This window comes from Lepisma saccharinum, chromosome 5 (assembly GCF_977018435.1).
Source record: "Lepisma saccharinum chromosome 5, izLepSacc3.1, whole genome shotgun sequence".
Taxonomy (NCBI): domain Eukaryota; kingdom Metazoa; phylum Arthropoda; class Insecta; order Zygentoma; family Lepismatidae; genus Lepisma; species Lepisma saccharinum.
The window spans coordinates 12,885,602-12,909,441 of NC_139233.1; the positions used below are offsets into that span (position 1 = coordinate 12,885,602).

The following is a 23,840-nucleotide window of genomic DNA, read 5'->3' on the forward strand; positions in this document are numbered from 1 at the left end:
TCCAAACCATTATTCCCTCGTCGACAGGCAATAACCAAGCTGCAAATGATCTGGTCTGATGAACTCCTGTTTTTGCGTTCTTTCTCGAGGCAAACCACGTTCCCCCGGGGGGCGGCATCACCCGCTTACGAAACCGCCACTTCGCAGCAATCTATCCAGACGTTCCTCACGCCCGAACAGAAAAGGGAGAATTCTCATTTGTCTGTGTCCAGCAGGTATATAGTACCGTACTGAATAAAAGAGATCAAGGTTTTGAAATGCAATGTTGAATAAATCAGTATTTTTTTTATTTTTTTGACAATATGGCGCTTGAAATCGGAGAACCTCTGTCTCTTGCCCTTTTTCTTTTCTCTCGAGGAATATTTTGTTTCATTTTATGACTCTTTCCCACCTCTGTGGCCTAATCGGAAGGAAGAGAGCGAAAGACGATGAGATGAAATTGAGAAGTACATTCTTTGGTCAAGTCTCGACTTGACTTGACTTGGTACTCGATAACTCAACACCCTGGGTCACCGTGGCGAAAATGTTAAAATATTATTGTGTGGGAATAAAGAGTGATAAAACCAGATATACATTTAATCATTGTATTGCATTAATAGTGCAATCTTAATGATTCTGCTTATTTGAATTTGTCTTATTGTACGTCTCTTTTCAATTTCTGGAAGATAGTCGCGACGACGAGGATGAATAATGATTATATGAAATTGGGCAACTTTTTTGCTTTGTGTGAATGGGGTGCTGTATGCTGCTATGTTGTCGTGAAATGGGAAACTTCATATGCTGACCAGTTTTGAAGGACACCCACATATGCTGACCACTTTTCAAGGTCATCCGCCTACTTTATCATCGTGGAGCTCTCGAGCACCGTGTCGCTTTCGAACGAGCCAATCAACAGCAACGTTTCACACCGTAGTGGCCTAATCCTACGTTCGATTGGTGAAATCCTCAAGCGACGCCTGTCCTTCGAACTGAGCCGTTTTCACAATAATTGTGTACATCGTGTCGCTTCGGTCTGTTGTTCGCACAATGTTTTCGTGTAGACTGAAGGAGCTCTTGTCGCTTTGGTCTGAAAGCTCCTCGATGCTCGTACTTTATTTGCGCCGAACGGATTTCTCCAGTAACCTTTTGCGTAGTTATTTCTCTGCAGCTATTCTGTTTCGCCGGAAGCGCAGAAATCAACATCGCATGTTTTCGTTGGCAATTTCCGCTTGGCAGTTACGATAGCGCCGTCCCCTCGCCCCCTCGTGCAATGTGACATAAAAGATAGCTCTGATGATATTCAACTTCCTCGCACATGGTATTTGAGGCGCGTAATTTTCCATATTCTATTCCACGCTCTCGTCCTCGTGGTGTTATCACCCGGGGTCAACTTGCCGGATGTTGTGTGTGTGCCCATTGAAGCTCTGCAAGCCATTGATTCGCTTGCTGTTGCGGAATACTCTTTTTTTCTGATTGCAAAATTTAAAAAAATGCAGAAAATCTAGTGATTGTTAAACCGTCATATATTTACAGTGGGAGAGACGTGTAGTGGATCAGGGATGTTGTCGCTCCTACGTATGTGATGCAATACAATAAAGTAACCTCCGTGAGTACACTACTTCTCTTAGCATTAATCCTTATACTCAGTCGGATTGTGTATCTTTTCTCCATCACTTGTCCCAGGATTCGTTTTCGACATTACTAAATCCATGTCGAACCTCATTTCTTTCCATGGGCGTCGTCAGGAGGGATCGAACATGTCCGTCCCCCGTCTCCCCCATAGAAATTGGCATTGTTCATTTCAAGTTACAAAATAGCAAAAAGCTTGTTATTTTATTGTTAGTAACAGAAATAATGTTCCGCTAGTTATTGGGACAGAAAAATGCGTTAGATCGAAAAAAAATTGTGTAAATTTTAAGAATCAGGTTGTGTTGTTATCTTTTACCATTTAATTCAAAGAATAATTGGTTCCACAGTTTACAAAGTTCCAAAAATTTTACTACACTAATTGTACTTGGATCGAGTGGTCTCTCCAAGGATATAATAAAAGTAATAATATTAAAAAAATTGAAATAAAATTTGTTTATGTTTTAGTTTATAGGCTAATACTTATTGTATAATTACAATCATAACCTTTATAGTAATAATAATTATCATTTTCTACTGTTCAAGTTTTATCAATGGCCTGATTCCCCCTACAAAAATCTTGCGACGCCTATGTTTTTCCCCTATATATTAATTCATCGTTCTCTGCCTTGATAGACAGATTCTCACTGTAACCTGCAGGCTTTTTAATATCATCTGTCATTTGATATCTTCTTCCATGGATCATTTCCCCGTTTACCATTCATTCCAGTGCGTCTTTTAGCAGGCAGTTCCTTCTTGGCCAATATCCCAGCCAATGTTTGCAGGGAGGAGGAAGGAGAACACATTATACTTCACGCTATCTAAAAATATTCCTGGTTCTGCCCTAAAATTCCAACTCGTTCATAATAGTATAGAAGTAAGCAATATCTTTATCAGTGATAATACATGCGAAGGTTCCCACTGACCTGGAAATATCAAAGAAATCAACCCACGAGTGAAAAATTCAAGGAATTTTGAAAATACTTGCGTATCCAAAACACCTGAGACAATCGGTGAAAGTATGTTTTTTTCTGCTATCCAGGATTTAAGAATGAAATATATAACTTTCTTGAACTAGCTTCTTGATGGGAGATATTCTATATAAAATGTTTCTCTGATTTGTTTTGAACAATGTTGAGTAAACTCTTTGAGTAGCAAGTGTACTACACGAGTATCCAAAATTAAAGCAACAAACAGAAATCCTTTCCTCGTGTTTTTTAGTTTATTTTGATAAATTTGCCAAGTTTAACCTGTTGCTATCGTGATTTTTTTGTTGATAAATCCTGGCACATTAAGGTTAGTTTATTTTCTATCTTTTCTATGACATCATAAATATTACTATCACCTGATCGTATTATGTGGTCAAATGGACACACGGGAAAGAATTTCCGTTTGTTGCTTTAATTTTGGACATTAGTATAGTTTAACACTAAATTTGATTATTACAATGTTGATGTACCACAGAGTGGTTTGAAAATTTATTTTAAACTTGCCTTGAATCTGTTTTGCCAAAATCAGTTAGAACCCTGCTTGCATATCTGTGAAATTCAGAAATAAATAAATCATTGGATCCAAAATATCCCTGAAAAATTTCCCAAGAATGATTACTGACATTATTTGGATAACAAACAATGTTCAAATGTAATGTTAGAAATTTCATTCCTTAAATCGTTTGCCTAACCAATAAAACAGGTATAAATGAAAACGAGGAACAGAATTAAACATTAGTATGGCGTATCAGAACAACAGTGATTTAATCCCTCCCCACAGATTTCTTCAACACCCCTAAAATTTTGCACAAAGATCCAAATTTTGGTCATTTTGGCTCTAAATTTACTATAACACCCACTAAATTAGAACTTCCACCGCCTCTACCCGATTGAAAGTTCTAGACAAACCCCTGCAGAACAGGATGGCTAGTTGGATTTGCCTTTTCCCACAAATGGACCTCGAAATCCTCTTTGTGGGGGATATCAGTGACTAAAGGGAACGCCAAAAATGGAAATTTGGCACCACCGCTTGCTTCCGGTTGGAAGAAGGATCCGAATGAAGGCTCCGCCTCTGCTCAGAGGGTGATTGGGTCTAATGACCATGTTATTAAGCTTGTCTCCTTGCATGATGGGGGAAACGTGAACGGTGGAGGGAGAAGACGCGAGATGACTTTCGGGCGACTTTTCTTGGCATTACCAGCCATTCTCTGCCCCCGCACGTCTTTTCTGGCACGTCCAGCCCCAAGTCTGACGCAAGGAGCAGCTGTTTTTCACTTATTTATCCCCCTGAATACGTTGGCGTGGGTGGTCCGAATGTCGTGTGTCTAACTGTGATTCATTTTTTTTTGTTGTTTCTATTGTTTCGTTTCCCACAAGACGGTGACGAACCGCTTTCAAAGAAAGGCTTCGTATTGAACAAGAAAATGATCCTAAGCTATATCTTCAACTGTGGTATTTCTAAACTCTGAGCCTCTGTTATCCTCCCATCTGCCCCTAACTTGGACAAGATCAATATCTTAGGCCGTGTCCGAAAGGTGCAAGACCGTACTTGAAGCGAGTATTATCTTGGAGTGCAGTCTTCAAGTCGTGGACTATAAGTACTCGTTTTTCGAATTGCACTTCGACTGCAGCGCCAAATACGATCAGTAGATAAAACTGAGTGCTCTTTGTTTTCCTCGCGTTTTAAACACTTATTTTTCACCATAGAAATCACATAGCATTTTCAAATGTTCGTACACATACATTTCCACACATTAGAAGAACTATAACCAACAACTTGCTGGCCCATAACGTATATCTACCTGTGTCGCTGGCTTTCTACCTCCGTGATTTTAAACAAATGAAAAACGAGTGCGGAAATCACGTGACCTAGTCACCAACCATCTGCACTGCGAGCTGTGCACTTGCGTACTTCTGTTCTTGGCTCTTTCGAACTGTACTAGGTGACGTCACTTCCGCCAAGACCATATTTCAAGTCTGTACTTTGTACCTTTCGGACAGAGCCTTAGTATCCTTCGCCAGTTTCCTTCAGATCTATCTCAGAATTACCCTTCCTACAGGTCTGTTAACATTAGTGTTCCCCGGAAAGACATTGATCGATTGATTTGTTTTGTTTTACTTCGTTTTTCTGCCACTTTTGGCAAATCACGAAGATGAGGGTGAAGGTGATAAGGCCAATCCCAAACACACATGAACAGCACACAAGTTCCACAGAGGGATTAACTGGCTGTAAGTCCAAGCGCCAGAGTCTCAACATTGCAGCTACCGAGTGTACTACCGTACGTGGAGTGATGTTGACTTTTGAATGCCTTCAGCGAAGGTCAGCCCTTTCATCCCCAGAAAGACATTTCAACTCCCGTTTCCATGGACCACTTCTCGAAGATAACTCAGATTTAATTTTGTCCTCAAGACATTAATTATAAATAATAATAATTATGATTTCAGCAATATGCAGGGTGTTTTGTCGGCCCTCCCCTACTAACGAGCACAACGTAATTAATCCAATGACTTTGTTTCCCCTTTAAAGCTCACTTTTACAACCATTTTATAACAATTTCTAATTTTGTTCATCTGTCCCACTGCAAATATCCATGTCTTCGAATTTCGAAGCAGTAATGCTGCGCGTTCAAAAAAACTTAAATTGTGAGTTGTATACACGTATATTGTATTTTTTTCTACGTATGAGAAACATTTTTAACTTCTTCAGTTCGTGCACATTATCTTGTCTCGCTTTCTGAATCTCTTTTCTAGATGAGCTTCTTTCTTTGTCACTTTCAGCACTCTTGTAAGTTTAATAATTTCTCCTTCATATCCCTTGGCCTTTTTAAGATGCTTACTATTGAAAATTCTCATCTGTACCTTTATCCGTTCTTGAATATTCCATCTTGCTCGCTCCAGCTTTCGTGCCGAACCACTTCCACCTGTTATCGAACTTGGAACCTCTTGATTACAAAACGGCTACGTTACCACTGCGCCATTAGGGAGGCACCATCTGTGTATGTGTTGTATTCTCTGAGTAATCATGATGTATCGAATAGCTCAACTGCTGACGGTTCAATCTAGAATATTTTACCAATGTACCAAAATGCAATAATAATAGGCACAATAATAGTAATATGAAGAACAGGAACAAGGATTATACCCAAATATATCGTTTCTTTAACCGAGTACTTTCCTTTGTGCCCCCCAGAAATCAAGAAAAATCGCCCCCTCAATTCGAACAGAACAGAGAATACAAAACACCATGTTTGCGTTATGCTCTTCCTTCCCCATCGTGAAGTTGGCTTCGAAGTTGCACATCTGGTAAGAACAGTTAGCAAAGGCAGTTAGTTTTTATTTGATGGTGATGGGGATTAAGTTGGACAACACTTGACTGAGAGAAAGGGCCGAAAGTTTTCTTCCCCCACGACGCTGGATCCCCCCCCGTCTTGCAAGGAAATGTCTCGTTTCCATGGCAACAGAAAGCAACCATGCCAAAGGCAACGAACCGCATGGCATGTCAATAAGATCCTTCGTAAACGTTATTAAGAAACTTCTGCAATCAACTACAGAATTAAAAAGGCTGTCAATCATTGTCCTCATAACAGTAATAAATTATTTGCCATTTAAATAGGATGTCAGTTCTTTCATTAAAAAAGTAATTAATCTGGTGTTTGGGAGTTTTCAAAATCATGTGGGTTAATGCCAGTGAACGATTTCTTAATATTGGGCAATTAACTAATTATGTAATGGAAATTTAATTGGTCCATGGGGCAATGATTGTTTTAAAAATATCTATCTTCTTCGTCGAGACAGAGAAACACGATAAGCCTATTTTTATAGGATGTCAGAAATTAGGTTGTATTGTAAATATATTTTAACATTTCATTCAAAGCATTGGTTTGCAACAATATATTTAGAGGCATGATATTTTCCCAAATGTATTTTCTTCATCCGGGCTATAAGGGTGTGCGTGGCCTTTTCGGAAATCACCCAAATTTCAACCTTTCTTACACGTAGTACATCCTTGACTGCATTTTGCAGACTAATGAGACTGTGACATCGGGACCCTATAACCCTCTGCGTGGCTTCTGTTATGTCCTATTCGCATACGTTTCGTCAGTAACATCCTATGACCATTCATTTTCATCTTCGCGATTAGCCGAAAGTGTCAGAAAAGCAAAGTCAAGTGAATTAATCAGTCAGTCTTAGCATTTTAAAAAAATAGATCTTCTCCCCATTATTTTAAACATCACCGGGTGATTGAAATATTTTAAACATCACCGGGTGATTGAAAAGGTGGTGCTCAGGCCTCCCCAATGGCGCAGTGGTAACGTCGTCGCCTTGTAATCAAGGGGTCCCGGGTTCGATACCCGTTGGAGGCACATAGTGGTTCGGATTCCACTTTAAACTGTAGGTCGAGTCCGGATTAGCCTTACTGTGTATAAAGTGGACTTAAAACACCAAATCAATCCAATCCAAACAAAAGAAAGGAACGCACAGAGATTTCGAAATATAGCGATTTTGCAACAGGAACCTGGGACCTGGAAAGTGATCTTGTGTCATCACAGGCCTGAGGAGGTTAGGAACCACATGAAGGACACTATTTCAATGATGTAATAGTAATTTGTGCAAAGATTACATGCACGTAACAATTACATCAAAGTTATTCAAACTGGGAACCACCACATTCAAGACAGGCATCATAACTCCCCCTTGGGCACGCCACTGAGTGTACTCGACCCGTGTAGCCCAACCAAATGGAAAATAAAATATTTAATTTGAGTTCTTTCGCAATCTAATCGTTATCTGAAAGCAGTAAGCATATTCTTTATTTTAAAAATTCTTAATATACTGTGTAAGTCTTACCGATTAAGCTGTGCTGGAAAGGACTTGCTGATAACGTTCCATCTCACTTTGCTTCGAACCATTGCACAATTGGCGAACAAGCACCGAATTTTCGCTTCGTATAAGTTTTGAAAATTGACAATGAAAACTAGATTTATACAAAACTTTCCATTTCACGTATTTCAACTATCTCTTACATTATCATTGTATTCCTTTTTTTACGAATTTTATAAGCGTCTTATTGTAGTCGTTCCTTTCTTAACTCCACCCTCCCTCCGAAGCAAGCCATACAATGGCAAGTTCACTGATGTTTGAAGTGAAGTTAGGTTTACACTGTGCATTGTGTTAGTTCTCCCTTGTCTCGGACTAAAGACCATGAAAGAACGGCTTCAATTTCTCCGCATATTTTTGTTCCGAAAGTTCGCAGGAAGGTGTTTTTCAGTCACGCACAGATGACTGACTGGTTCTTCTGCCTGCATACTCTGTCACGACACGGTATGAAAATTGTCCATTTTCATAATGTGCCGAGATTATCGTCATGTCGCAAAGAAGGGAAGTAGCAAATATTACATTTCTTCTTAACTACAGCTTTTAAGAGCTTAACTTCCGCGTTACATCCTGAATTCTGGAATCACATATGTTGTATTTAATGGCATCCAGACATGCGGAACGGAAATGTTGAGGTTTCCAGTGTATCTTCATACAAACCCACATTACTGCCGTTGCTATTTTAATGTTGGAATATTTCTGTAATATCGTCACCATTGTTTTTTTTTATATATTAAAGGGAAGTTCCTGAAGCAATCTCATAGTGATGTAATGTTAGTAGAAAGCATGATGTGGAACATTGTTTACATGGCGAGCATGAATAATCATGGCTGATGTAACTGCCTTATCTTCTGCTTATGTGGAAGGAAGGAAAATAAATAACAAATGTTGTTTTAGCAAAACTTCCTCGTTCGTAAAGATACTTAGTTTGCTTGTAAAATTTTATGAAGCAGAAATTCTACTGGTATTATTATGTTGTAGAGGGAGTAGCGAAGTGACGTAAAATCGATAATATAGGAAAATAGAAAACCTCTTTGGAATTAATGAGATTCAAACACTTATCATAATGTACACTTTTGTTTAACATTAATATTTTATCACTGTTTTGTTGAGAAGGGGTAGTATTGAAGCAGGGAAAGAAGGGTCGAATACATTGAAACCGCATGTGGTATTGAGGATGATGCATGAGGCTCTGAGAGATATGTGTTCAGCACTTGATGACGCCAAACTAACCATATGCGTCGGCAACAGCTTTCGTAGAAGGGGTCAAACTGTCAGTACAAAAAAATGAATAGAAAAAAATATTCTTATTCACTAATGTTTTGTTGTAAATATAATTATACCCTTGAGGAGAATCTACTCATCACAGATTAGTGAATATCTGACACAACTATTTTTCTTTCTTCGTTCCACATTTCATCCATAATATACTAAAATTCATATTTGTTCTACACTGTATATTGTTATTAACGTTTACACACACCTTTCAATATTTTTTTTTATTTTATATTATGTTAAACCAGACTTCCACCCCTACGTCTGAGTAAGCACATAATAAAGTAATGTAATTTAGACAAAAGCTTCGCACGCACTTTACATTCTTTGAGTTCTTTTTTGAGTTCGTGTTTTAAGTCCACTTTATGCACAGTAAGGCTAATCGGGACTGGACCTACAGTTTAAAGTGGGATCCAAACCACTTGTGCCTCCACCGGGTATCGAACCCGGGACCCCTTGATTACAAGGCAATGACGCTACCACTGCGCCATGGGGGAGGCCCTCACTTTACATTCAAATGTATTGAAACCCGTACGTACAGTGGGATGCATACCTCTCAAATTGTCAAACACATTTATTCACTTTGCTTTATGCAGTGCGGCGTTCAAAGCAGTAGCCAATCTCTGTACCAGAATCTTTCCAATCCTATTCCTTAACAACACACAGGATGTACAAGAAATATGAATTGAGTTTGGACAATTTGCCTGGTAATATTGATGCATCCCATTGCACCATAAGTAATCTTCAATCTCGTATCTCGATACTGAATAAATGGCTTTCTTGATTGGATACATTTTTAAAGTTTCTCGTTACAAATTATAGTTATATGTAACCTAACTTTATTATAAATAGCCAGTTGTTTGGTGCCTAACTCCACTATGTCAATTGATATATTTCTAAAAAAATTATTAGTATTCACAAACAACCAATTTCACCAAATGAGAATGGTACTATCGCTAAAGCAACTTGTGAGTTAACAACAATCGTTAAAGTTACTAATTTAAGCTTAAGCTCATGCATAAATTATTTTAAAAAAATTGCCTTTTGGACCAGGTTTACTGGGCGTCACTTGAAGATTATTTTTAGTTTCAAATAACCACCCATGAGGTATCACGACTTGCTACCCTTGAATTCATTGTGTGAAGACATTTATAATAAAGAGAAAAAAGTAAATTGCCGTAGGACTTTATAGTTTATCATTGTTTTTCTTTAAAATTTGCATAAGTAGTGTTAAATGTTACAAAATAATACAATAATTGTTGTTTTGAATGCCAATTTTATTTATTTATGATATTTCATTCCAGTTTCCCACAAGAATAAAAACTATTTTCAAAATAAGGATTGTCTTATTATTTTGTAGAAGTTATGCAGTTTTTATAGTGATTATTTCAAAGAATTCACCGTGTGAGAACTAGAGGAACATAACTCGAAAAATACAGTTTTGTTTAAATAAACTGCTAATCGTTAGCAGTAATGTAGAATCATGTATCTGACTCTTTTTAAGTGTCAGAATATGCCTAAGAATACATTAAATCCTCGTTCCTGTAGATTTGATAAATTGGACTGGAGTTAGGACCCTCTGGTTCTCATGTGACAAATTGCAAGCCAGTTAATATGTTATGGTAAACAAGGTGTAAAGCCTTTTCATAAACAGCATATAACATCAGTATAATAATGTGTTTATGTGAAATCTGATGAATCAATTTTCTATGTAATGTATTTTTTGTTAGTGGTGGAATTATACTACATATAATATTTTTTTCTTCTTTCTACAGAAGCGAGATGTTATGACAAAGCGAAACTGCCCACATGGCCACAATGAGATACTCTGAAATCCCACGTGATGTTTCTTGTGATAGTCTTTCTGCCCTTCGAATTAGTGAGGTACGTCTGAATATTTGTGGTGAATATACTTATGTATTAAGTATGCATATGCATTATTATGAATATTTAATGAAACTTTTGGGTCATTCCATGATTTTGCAATTTTTGTGTGTATGTGTGTGTTTATGGAACTCCTATCATGTTGGGTATATATCATTTTAATGCTTTAATCTACAATTTCTTAATGTGGCAACAGTTTTACATTCAAGATGGCAACATTCATACTTGACATGATTGTAAAATACTAATTACAATAGCAAGAAGCTTCTGATTTTTACTATACAAGAGAGAGAAAGAAGTAAGTGGTTGCTAATGTAATGGTTGAAAAAAAAATCAAGGAAGATAACTATGGAGTCTTTGTTTGCATTTTATTTATTTTTATTTTTCAGAATCTACCACAATGTGATGATGTAAAGTGGAAAAAGTCATCCCGTGATAGTATTGAAGCAAAGAAGCTCTCTCCTAGTGAGAACGGAATATCGTATTTGCAGCAAGATTTAGGCTGTGGAGAAACAAAAATGACGAAACTATACACTTACCACCAACACAAACCTCTGCCAGGAAATGATCTTTCCAAGAAGGCAGTTTCACCACATGTGGCAGCAATGAGGCCTTCCCCACATAATTATAGGCAAGTGATTTTATGACTTATTATATAATATTTGTATAAAAGACAACAGCTTTTATTATTTTTTTTCCTCTTTGTAAAATAATAATCTTGACATGAAAGTTTGTCTTCAGTTTAATTTCAATTAAACTGGAAACTTTAAAAGGTTTTTGAAGTTGAAACTTCAATGATTTTTCACAGTGTCTTTAATTTCTATATAATAATATCTAATGCAATTGAAACTTTATTTTTCCAAATTCTTTTAATGGTACTTCTTTTTTGCAGCTCACTTCCACGATGTATATCTCCTAAGTCTCACAGTCTTCCAAGCAATACCGCTAAGAACTATGATGCAATAGTCTTTGATGTTCTCCGTGTGTCTCCTGAAGACTTTGCAAGTCAATTGACCATATTAGATTTGCCTTCGTTTGCAGCTATTGGGCCTGAAGAGCTAACGAGTTGTGGGTGGAACAAGAAGAACAAACTTCAAGTAGCTCCAAATGTTGTAGCTTTTACTAGAAGGTTCAATCATGTACGTATGAAAGTTACGCTTACAACAATTTTGATAGAGATAATGGAAGTAATTGTTAATTGAGTTACTGTAGCTGACTTTTGTTATGTTAGGTTCTTTATTTGCATTTGTATTTGTAGATGTGGATATTTATTGTCTCTTGTCTCCATGATGATATAGATGAATATATGAAATAAATAATAATACAATTTATTTTTCTTCTAGTTTACGGTTGTTACAAGCATAAAAACACATTTATTTGTGTTGTTTCGGGAGAACATACAGACATTTATTTTTAGTTTGATCTTTAATCATACTAAAAATAAGTGTCTGATGAAGGGAGAGTATGTTCTCCTGAAACATCACAAATAATCATTTTTTTATGCTTGTATCAACCGTAAACTAGAAGAAAATATATAAAAATTACTACAATCTTGTACTTAATCATATTTCATATTGTAGCTTTCCACAAGTTCAGCTACTAAACCTCATCTTATTGAGAGATGATAGAATCGAGATATTCCTCATATGCTATTTAAGAATTTTATTTTACATATATATAAAGATACCAATGTAATGGAATGTCCACACCTTATCCAAAATTTTAACATAGAAAAGCTGTTTGTATTGTGTTCTCCAAAATAATGCATTGAGTATCGGACATACTAAATTTTCATTACACACTGTCTTTAGTGCAGTAATGTAATTGATTGTAGTGTAGTCACTGGATTTCTTTAGGAGGGGGCTGGAATTGTAAGGCATTTTAAGCGGGGGGCGGGATACAAATAAATAAAGTATTTTATAATTACCCTTTTTAAATTTTCGTTTTAAAAGTTATTCAAAGACAAAAATTGCAAATGGAGGACAATTTAGGGGGGGGGGGCATTTACCACTTTGGTTTTTCTCAGATTTCTTTACCACATTCATTTGAAAATTTTAATTATCTCAAAATTTTGGGAGGAGTTGTAGTTTCTGTTTCTATGCCAGTGAGTGTAGTCCGCTCTATCAGTGTAATGTACTATGAAACCAGAGGTACAAAGTAGGAAAATGTACATCACACCTTTCAAAACGTGGAAAATTAAAATTACAGTGTATTATTTCACATTTCCATCAAAAACAAAATAGGCATTCTCTAGGTATACCAATTATCTATGATGTCACCATTAATTATTGGAAATGTCATTATTTGTTAATAGGTAAGCTTTTGGACAGTGCAAGAAATCCTGAATGGCACGACACCTAAACACAGAGCAGAAATTCTAGGACATTTCATTCGAATAGCAAAAAAATTATATGACTATAGCAACCTTCACTCTTTATTTGCTATAGTGTCAGCATTACAGAGTGCTTCAATATATAGGTACGTAATTGATTTTTTTATTTTTAAGACCGCTGAATAGAAATGTCTGATATTTAGTTTCTTTGCATATTTGTAACACTCTGTAAGAGATAAGTATGGTAATTGTTAATGTACAGTCACAGTTAAATTGCTGTTGTTACCGAATAATTGATATGTCTTCTTGTTGAAGGCAAGCAGGCAATTCTGAAAAGCAAGAGGCAATGCACAATGCAAGGTTGTTTTTTTTTTAGGATAGGCTGTAAATTGTATAAATTTCCACATGTTTTTCAATAGGTCCCTAATTTGGAATTTTTCTCCCGGCTGTACCAGAAGATTACTAAACAAATTAGGTAACTGAAATCCTGCATATCAGTGTTATATTACAGCCTCCCCTTTTTGTATCAAGTTTCATAACTTTTGTATGTCGTCTGTTTTCCATGAAGCCTGTTTTCAGAACAAAATTATAAATTGTATACTACTCTAAATGAAATTTTATGTCTGAAACTAATAATAGTAGAGTCATGAATGATACCTTATTTTGTGCTATATAGATCAAGCTGTAGTGTCATGTTAATGAAAAAAAAGATGTGTATGTTAGTAATTAGAAGAAGAAAAAGAAAAATTTAAGACTTTTTTTTTTTAAACTAATAATTCAGTTTGTTCCCACTGCACCTCATGACTAAGGCTTAGAAAAAGCACCAATGTATTCACATAGTAAACTAAATTTGGGTGAAGTAAATTTTTCAAATATCATATAAAAGTCTCGAAAGGTATGCACCCACCTATGTCAGTAATAATATTAGTCATGGCACACCTTGAACCTCATGAATTAATACAAACATGAATGTCTGGAACATTAATCGAGGCAAGGTATGGTTTTCCTACTTGGCATCATTAACCCACCGAATTGCTTACATGCTTTCACAATTTCAAATGAAATTTGAAATCCTGTTGATTGAACTCTGGTAGTTGAGCTTTTGTCCTTGATAGTAGGGAGGGGAAGGGTCATATAATTCTTGCTTAATCTTTGTTACTGTTCTCTCCTAAAAATATCAGACAATAAAATTCCTTGACAGGTTGTAGTGTAGAGTAAAAATAATTCAAACTGCCCATAGGAAAAATATAAGAAGATACTGCATAAGCTCTTTCAGGTTATCTTGTAGTACTTGGTAAACAAAAGTAGCTACATTGCATATTAGGAGTTTGGAAAATAAGAAACTTTGTCAGAAAAAATATGTGGGGACAGGGAGCACTTTCATTATATGCCCAAATGTCACATGATAATGCATATTTGGGATAAAATTTGTCTGTGAACCTTTTTTTAATTTTTTGGGACCATGGTTGTCTAGGAGCATCCACTCTTTCCCCCCTGCCACCCTATCTTCTGGCATCATCACTGCCAGAAAGTACATTTGTGTGGATTTTCTTCTCAGTGTATTATGTCCATCCTGCATAAATATGTAACATGATTCTGAGTAGCATCAGATCTTCTCTTGGGTTTGTACAGTATTTGGTGATTTTGTATGTTACAGTGAAATCAATGTTGTTGCACTTACATTTTAACTTAAGTACATTTCCTATTTACAGGTTAAATAAAACTTGGAACAATTTATCGAAGAAAGAGCGGCAAACATTTGATAAATTAGCTGAAGTATTTTCTGACAAGGACAACTGGAAGAACTTACGAGACCACATGGAAAGTCTCAAATTGCCGTGTATTCCGTATTTAGGTGAGTTTTCATTAGGTTATAGTAACAATTGCAATGAAAGTGACATGAGTTCAATTTGTAAAATTGATGATCTATGGTAGAAATTTTTCTGTCAATATCCAAGCCACTATGCAATTGGGAGGTCCTCTAATTACATGTCATACATGTTGTTAGACAGACAGTGATTGGAAATATAATTTTCGGTTGCTGGACTGAGATGAAGTGGACAAATTGGTTAGTATTTGTCAACCAGTTATGGTGCCAGGGAAAAATGAATTGGAAGGCAGAGGGGAAGGTGATCACAGGTAGTATACACCTGATTACCATACAAATATACATATTTGAGTTAGAGCAGTATTTGTTTATTTAGTTTTTCATACATAGATACAGACTGGTGGACTTGGAGGGGGAAGCATGGCCCCCTTTTGGTACTGTCACTGTTGTCAACCAACAGACTGCACAGGTATTCCACGAGCCGACCTTGTGGTAGCATGCTACGATGACAGGGGTTCCGGGTTCAAATCCTGACCTGCGCATGGTGGTTGTTGTTCTTTGTGAGTGTCCCTTCATCAATTTCATCTTATCATCACTCACCCTCTTTGCTGTGATACCCAAAAGTTGTAGAAAAGTGAAGTTAATAACAAAAATCAATTAAAATCATGGACATGTTTGTTGTATCCAGTGTTTTGGTGTAAACCACATCTATATTATTAAGACAAATAATTCACAAATCCTGTTAAACTAGATTATAAATTGAAATTGCTTTGCACAAATAACAGAACAACATAATATTATATAGTTGCACCAACTACATCTTGTGCTGACTTCATAATGAAAACAAATACTCTTTTTCTACATTTCGTCATCTCCTTCACATCACTATACTGTGATACTGAGAGTGGAGTGAACAGATTCTATTAAATACAATAATATTTTGCGAATAAGTAATTAAGGTTCACAATAGCTATGGGAATGGTTTTTGAGTAGTGATATAATTTTTCTTCCAGGTCTTTTCTTGACTGATTTGGTGTACATTGACATGGCTCATCCGCACTCAGGAGGTTTAGAATCTGAACAACGACAAATTAAGATGAACAACATTTTACGAGTCATTGCAAATTATCAGCAGTCAACGTACAGTGACCAAGTCCCACTGCCACCCATCCAGAATTACCTCAAGTCAGTGAGGTACATAGAGGAGTTGCAGAAATTTGTTGAAGATGATCAGTACAAGTAAGAATGAGCATATTTTTGTATCTTTGTGTAGAATGTATTTGAAAAAGGTTCAAAGTTATGTTATGTTAATTGAAATTAAATGTTTTCCAAGTATATCTCAAGAAGACTGAGCCAGTATTACTGTCAGTCTTAATTTCCAAATGCAAAATGTTAAAATATTTTAAAATAACAGATTAATATTCTGATTATCACAATAAAGATATTTTCCATGCAGAGTAACCAGTATGATTTCAGGCAAAATACCAATACATGAATGATTGTATCATAAAACAAAATTTATATGTAAATTAAAATTAATGAAATGATTAGTGTGGTAGCACAGACAGTTGTAAAGCTGATAGACAATATTGTACTAATCAAGTAAAGTTTTGGGAAAACATTGAGTCCGCTTTATGCTCAGGCAAGGTAAGCAAAAAATTAGCCCACTCTAAATCAGTGCCAACAAGACTAGTAGGAAAGATCCTGACAGTAAAATCCTTTTTTTTTTATTTTTATAACTGTTGAATCATAATGTTAATTTTCATAAAATACACATAAAATCCTCATTCATAAAAAAAATACTTGCTGCATATTATGTTTTGTCTTATCTTTAATGAAAATTGCAAGATTAGCTTTACCTAATGAATTTACTTGTGATGGACCGAAATGATTTTTTTGCTGATACTAATAAAGTACCGATAGAAAATTGTAAATGTTCCTTGACTGCAATAGGTTTTTACCTCAGAAAAGCAAATTGCTAATTTGGATATTTCCTTTAAGAAACCAAGCTATGTTCATAAAAATGATTTTAAATGGCAGACTTTTTCACTGAGTTTCAGAATAATTGTAGAAATATCAGATTGGTAAAATTATAAGCAATTTATAAGGGATCTTAAATGTAGATGAAAAAGATGTGTATGTTTTAGTGGTGATACCTAGGAAGGTTTATCCTTGTACCGCATCCACTTGGTGGTCAGTCTCCTTCTGGAAAACTGATAACCATCACATGAGTATTTCCACCCAGTAAGAGTTGTTTGCCAGCCAGAACAAAACATTCCCTTTTATGAGGGAAATTTGAACATGGATAGCAAGAGGAAAATAATTTGCTCCTATAAGGCTTGAATAGCTCATAGATATAATATACTTGCCCTTTTGAAGGACTCTCGTAACAATGGCCTGCAGATGGCAGACCATTTCTTGGCGGGAGCTGTACCAGGATAATCCTTGTGGCCCATGGACTTAAGACACAACATTTTATTGTTTTTGCAGGTTGTCACTAAAGCTAGAGCCTCCTTCGCCAGCTCCAAGTTCTTCTAGTTCCAAGGAATCGGTCAGCGACGGCCCATGTGGGTCTGTGGGATCCCTGAACCTCTCCCCTGCTAGGGGCTCAAATTCACTAAGACTCCACCCTAGTGCTACGTCGGCAAAATTTGTGCCGGGCCATCGAAAGTCCAGAAGTTTAGGAACTAAGTAAGTGTTGATCTTATAGATGTTGAAATTAAAACATGCCTAAAATTCTGCTCAACATGTATCAGCCACCACTTTTTTTTTCCTTTTCTGTAATGTCTCCTATCTAAAGTTCCATTACAATACATTGAAAGTCGGCCATCTGAGGTATCAAGCTACTATGACTGTGTGAGTTCCATTTTTGAATCTTAAAAGACAGAGGTTTGAAAATTTTGACAGAATTTTGAGTACTCTCAACAAGAAAAACATCTCTGTTTTTACAGCTATTGAGACACTTTGAGACCAATTTTCCTCAAATGCAGTACCAGACCAGTCCTCTAGCTGTTATAAAATCTTCTACCCAAAAGCTGTAAACTTCCAAAATTTCCAATTTGACCTCTTCATCTCTTAAAGAATGCACTTTATTTCAGAATGTTTATTCCCAAATTGTAACAAAGCTGGTGCTTTAACACACTCACGAGATTTGTATCTGCAGACACTTTTTTGAACAGCTTCTGGTACACCTCGACACTGTTGTCTGGTGTTTTCCACTATGAGGCTCTGCTCAATAAACTTCGAGCACCATAAAACTATCACATTTTTGAGACAACAGAAAATGCAGTCACACAAGTGTCTCCAAAATATATGTAAACAGATCATTTTTTTCAGCAATTATCTGTCTGCCTTGTATGAGTTATTTACAGAATCATTGTTGAGACATGCCCAAGGTTCAACCAAACCTGAAAGAATCAAATTCTCATAAACTTCTTCCCTTCTATACCTTTAATCATTTCCCTTGAAATTTCATGGTCTGTACCACATCCTATGACATATCGTGTTTTTATGTATGAAGTATATTTCCTAATGATATAAGATGCACAGGTTCATGAAAATTGGTGTACCTCGATTAAAAATATAATTCTATATTATAATATTTGAGGTTCTACATTTTTTTATAATTTTTTAGCATGTGTTATACTGATTAAGAATATAGTAACTGTATGAAAAGTAGTCATAATTTGAGTCTAATAATAAATATATATTAGTTAGGAAGTATTGGGTACTAAATTTAGATAGTTTACTAACCAGCTATACTTTTTTTGCAATGCCAGTTTGCTCTTTATTTGCATTTTCTATAGATTCAGCTGCTTAAAAAAAGGTTTGATTTTTCATTAACATGGGGTTTACTTCATAACTGACTACTATGGTGTGTTAAAATTAGACTAAACAATGTAAACTTAATAGTACAGTATAATGACATCAAAATGTTGAACATGAATTAATTAATAGTAATTAATATACTATGCAGTAATCTATAAATGACTAATGGTGCATTAGTATTTTTATGGCATTGTATCTTTTGTGTGAGGGGAGAGTGGCTTATGTGGAACTGTATTGAGTGTTTGTGGTCTAATATAAGTGTGAAAGTCGACCATTACTAACTTGTGTATGCATTATATTTTTTCTCCTTTTAGTGATTATCATTATTATTATTGATTTTTTGTTTACTTTCCTAATTTCATCTTTTATTTCTGTCTTCTGTTGCTTCTATTTATTGTAACTGTATCAACAGTACATTTTTTTTTCAATATAAAATATGGGTATTAACACTGCACAATGTACTAGTAAAATTACTTTTTTCTTTTTAACATTAAAATGTATTTTAAAATATAATAATAATATACATTTCAGAGTTTTAGAACAGACATTAGAACACGTATCAGTTCCTTAATTTCTGTGACTTAATAGCATTTTCTTTCTTGCTCAACAAAATATGTTGTATATAAGTTTTAAAGTGATTCAGATCCCAGTTTAAACTGTAGGTCCAGTCCTGATTAGCCTTTCTGTGCATAATCCGTCGCGCAACAGCCCATGAAGGGCCTAGGCATACCTACTGACTGCCGGTCTCCCTCCCACGCTTTCCTTAGTCACCTCTAAGCGTGGAGATCTTCAACCAGTAGTGGAATAGTCGGGGGGTCAGCCCGACGTATCCCCAGCCGTTATAGTAGGTCTCCATGACCTACTATAAAGTGGACTTAAAACCACAAATCAATCATAAGTTTTAAAGTACATTAATGCACAATATTGCTAATTGCAACAAGAGAAAATTTGAATATTTCGCCATTACAGACGTTTTCCATCAGTGAATTAAAATTCACATAAATGAATTATAAATATGTAACACAGAAATGTGAGCAGGGAACGAGGAATTAATATCTTCCATCACTAAAATGCATTTGATTTTTTTAAGATATCGTGAGTGAGGAAGTACATAACAAGATTATTGAGCATAAATGAGGTATGATGAAAAAGAAGTACAACTTGACAACCAGATGCATCTACAACACTGTTTTTTGAATGTGTGGTACAGTGAATTAATCAGTATTGAAATTTTGCTAATGTTAAAAATTGTGAATGTTGTGCCAGTATCGATATGGAACTGATTATTTTTAGTATAATGCTGAAATATCCCTGTTAAAACTAACTTCAGACATAAATTATTAAAGAAAATTAATTGCTTAAATTCAAGTATGAACAATTTATAAATATTAATCCAACTTACAGTGCCACACAATTTGTTCCTTTGTTTTTGATTTATTAAATGAAATAATCTCTTAAGTTGTAAATTTGATTTGATTTGATTTGATTTAGTTTATTTTACTTCGCGTTTTGTGCCTCTTGGCTAATTTGCGAAGATGGGGATGAGTGATGAAATGATGAAATTGATGAATGGACATTCACAAACAACCAAGCCCGACCGGGATTCGAACCCGGGACCCTTGGCGTCGCAGCGCGATGTGCTAACCACTCGGCCACAGGGTCGGGCTCTTAAGTTGTAAATAAAACACAGAATGTGAAATGATGATAGATTCGGGTCTCTTAAGGATATATTTTCTTGTTACTTCACTCTACTCTATATTGAACAGTCATATCCATCATCAGGAAGTGTAGATAAATTGTGCAAAATTGATCTTTATTGTCACCACTGTATTTATAGCATTTTCTTACACAACTACCCCATTTGTCCTGATGATATGACATTACTACTTTCGATGAAAGCAACCAGATAATGTGACTTAAGATTATCCATATGTTTTTCTTTCTAAAAATGTTTACGTTCATAGCGCATGTTTATGTTCTTTTTGCAAAAATAGTTAATTATTAACTAGCTTTTACACATAACTTTAAAATGTTTGCTTTTATATTGTGCAGAGTTAATCAGCTCCGTATTATATACATACTTGGACTTCTGTTATCTGTTGAAGGGCTAGCAGATCTTTTATTTAGGGGAAATAGATATTTTAAGATACCATTCTTCTTTGTTTGCTCTTCAGATTTCGTAGCACAAGTCTTCCTCGCAACTTCCATAAGCAAGGCCATCACCATCATCAATATTTTCATCCTAATATGAATCGGAGTGGGTGAGTGTACAGATATTGTTACAGATGGTGTGCCTTGTTTGAGCCTCGGGTTCACAACTGTCCACGCATGTCATCCAAAGCGTTTGCATGACACTTGCCTCGAACATTTCATGTCTATTGTTTGTTTTATGCCTAGTACAATAAATTATGATTTACAGAAACTCTTTTGCTGCTTTGACTCACATTATTTTCTTGTCACCACAGTTCAATTGTTCGTTTGAACTGATCTTATCATAGTAAGCAGAGATCTTCGCTTTTCTTTTACTCGGTGGAGGTGCACACTTAGAGGTGTATATTTTGAATTTCATTTCTCTTGATCATAAGTGTACATCTGGTGAATGCACAAGAATTCAGATGTAAATACATAATAATTTAAGAGCTGTGATTATCTATTCCGTGTGATATCTGACTGTCACATGAAGATTCCAAGATTGAATCCTGGAATAAGTGATCTCAAAAAAAAAAAAAAAATCCTGTTAATGTTCCTGTCTACATAGCTCTGGGGTTCCATGTTCTTCTTATAAGTGGATATCTGGAGGTGGAGAGGCTTGGCTGAAGTTTGATTGTTACCACATCATGTCCACTAAAATTGGCCAAAATTGAGAATGTGTGGAGCTGTACCTACATGCAATTACCTTCTTTCTTCATATGCCTTCATGGCAAGCTGCGATACATAGGGTAGAGCTGAATGTTCTTTTCAGCAGTTTGGATTCAATTTAGTAACGTGGTCTGCTTCAATGTTGAAGATATGAAATCACATCCCCTCCTCCTCAATTATTATTATAAAATTTGCTTGTTTACAAGTAATTAAAAAATTACCCAAGATAAGGTTTTAGTTTTTTGTTTTTTTAATTATCTTGTAGTATTACATCCAGGATATTTGTTACACCATTCACTATATAGAATCTGTATTAAATAGAATGAGGTTTAGTTATGGAGGAAATTCTACCAGACCTCCGTACTCCTTGCTGTAGGTAATTTACTATTTTTCCCATAATTCCTTCATGAAGACAATTCAATTCCATTCTTATTCTGGAATACTACTGCACATAATAAGACATTCGAAATTGCAAATTCAGCATTTCCTGATAGATCTCATGATGAAACATTGTGAAATTGGATTTTTTTCCACACCTAAAGAATACTACAAGCACAAATATTATTGAAAAGTTAGTAAAAAAAATACTCAGAGTTTGAATGTAGAATTAGTTTTTGTGTGTTTATGTTTCAATGTAGAAGAGGGGTTAGAAGATGTTTTTCTCAAACAGCAAAAGAGTTTATGATGGCTACTCTTGTTTCTTTTTCTATTTAATTTTTCCATTCTGTCCTAATTCCGTGTACAGTAGGCAAATCCACCTTATCAATTTATGTCTGTGAGAACAACTATGGCTTTGTAGTACGTGCAATTTCATCAAAATGTATTGCAGAATCACATACAATGTACATGTAAATACTTGTGTAGTTCTCAATATTGGATACAGTCACCATGTAAAGTATGCAATGGTTTATATTGTATGAAGAGCAAGCACCAACTGTATTGAACAGTAGATCTGTAGCAAGCCTGCATCATTTTGCATGCATTATGAAAAATTTAAAAGTAATAAAAAGGGAACAAAGAACCTTTTAATGTCCAGATTCGAGCTTAATAAATTTGACTTGTAAAAAAAATAACAATGGCATGTGCTTGATGTAGGTTCATATTTAACCATTTTTACATTCAATAATGTCTTAGATTTAAGATTTTGAATAATGTTGCTTTATATTTCAGGTATTATAAGTTAGTCTGTAAGAAAAGCATTCGCTCTTGTAGTTGGCTTCTTTTGCTGTAGCAGAATTTCTATTACTATGAATCTTACTTTTTCTGTTATAGTATCATTGGAAGTTTGAGTTGATACAGTTATAGACTTATTTATGGTTTTGTGTGTGATAATTGTGAGATATAATTAACAGATGATCTTTAGGATCTGCCCTACAAATATTGAACAATACAATTGTTCATGTTAATTTTGGGGAAAAGTTAAGGAAACGAGGGGCCTCCCCGATGGTGCAGTGGTAGCGTCGTCGCCTTGTAATCAAGGGGTGTTGGTGGAGGCATATAGTGGTTCGGATCCCAGTTTAAACTGTAGGCCCAGTCCCGAGTAGCCTTGCTGTGCTTAAAGTGGACTTAAAACACCAACTCAACCAACCAACCAATAAGAGAATAAATGTGGCCAACTTGCGAAGTAAAGTGGACAGTCATTTGTTTACTCTTATGGCAGTTTTGTTTACTCTTATGGCAGTCACTGCAGATGAAAATGTTCCCCTTCGCTTATGCGCCCATACAGTCATAGTTCAGCTATTCTTCCTTTTTTCATTGTCAAGAAATTCAACGACATTAAACATTACATCTTTGCTTTCGTTGTGTATGGTTTTCCCATTCATGATGATACAAAACCATTGAAGGAATTCTGCACATTTTTGCAATGCAGTGGCATGATTACATGGCAAGCAGCTGATTGCATCACCCATACTCCTTCCACTCACCCAATGTTGAATATTCGATGACAGCACGAGTGGGGTTTTCTTTTCTTGGTAGAGTAGTAATTCCTGGTGAGGAGACTGTACAGAATGTCAATTTCATGAGTTGCCAACTTACAGTTAGAATACAGAAGCTTCCACTTTGCATTCCCCAATTTTAGGTCTTCGTGCATAATACATTTATCCTTCTCAAACTCAATAAAACATGTTACAATGCTCCCCCACATTATATATATTTTTTTATGTGTACAAAAATGTGGCTAAAATAAAGACATTCTGAAATGTTTGTTAGGAAGAAAAATTCACTAATATTTTGTATATGTGGAATGATAGAATATGCACTGTGACAAAGTAATCGAGGTGTACTGCAATTATTTTTTTTGTATTTACATTAAGAAAAGAAACAAATATAATCTCTTGTCAATTGCAAATCATTTTGTAAAAGT

At 35.5% G+C, this 23,840-nt stretch overlaps 1 protein-coding gene across 7 annotated transcripts in view; it reads left to right on the forward strand.

The window, feature by feature from the left end:
• RalGPS (Ral GEF with PH domain and SH3 binding motif) overlaps nucleotides 1-23,840 on the forward strand; it is a 141,237-nt gene that overhangs the window by 105,530 nt on the left and 11,867 nt on the right. For 6 of the 7 annotated variants that reach the window (XM_083122183.1, XM_083122182.1, XM_083122181.1 and 3 more), the window contains 8 exons: nucleotides 10,520-10,628; nucleotides 11,018-11,259; nucleotides 11,521-11,767; nucleotides 12,943-13,106; nucleotides 14,673-14,815; nucleotides 15,802-16,027; nucleotides 17,279-17,479; nucleotides 20,791-20,877. In XM_083122183.1, the coding sequence (XP_082978309.1) occupies nucleotides 10,554-10,628; nucleotides 11,018-11,259; nucleotides 11,521-11,767; nucleotides 12,943-13,106; nucleotides 14,673-14,815; nucleotides 15,802-16,027; nucleotides 17,279-17,479; nucleotides 20,791-20,877 (1,385 nt within the window). In that variant the 5' untranslated portion in view covers nucleotides 10,520-10,553. The remainder of the gene's footprint in view (nucleotides 1-10,519; nucleotides 10,629-11,017; nucleotides 11,260-11,520; nucleotides 11,768-12,942; nucleotides 13,107-14,672; nucleotides 14,816-15,801; nucleotides 16,028-17,278; nucleotides 17,480-20,790; nucleotides 20,878-23,840) is intronic. The other variant, XM_083122187.1, reaches the window with a different exon arrangement.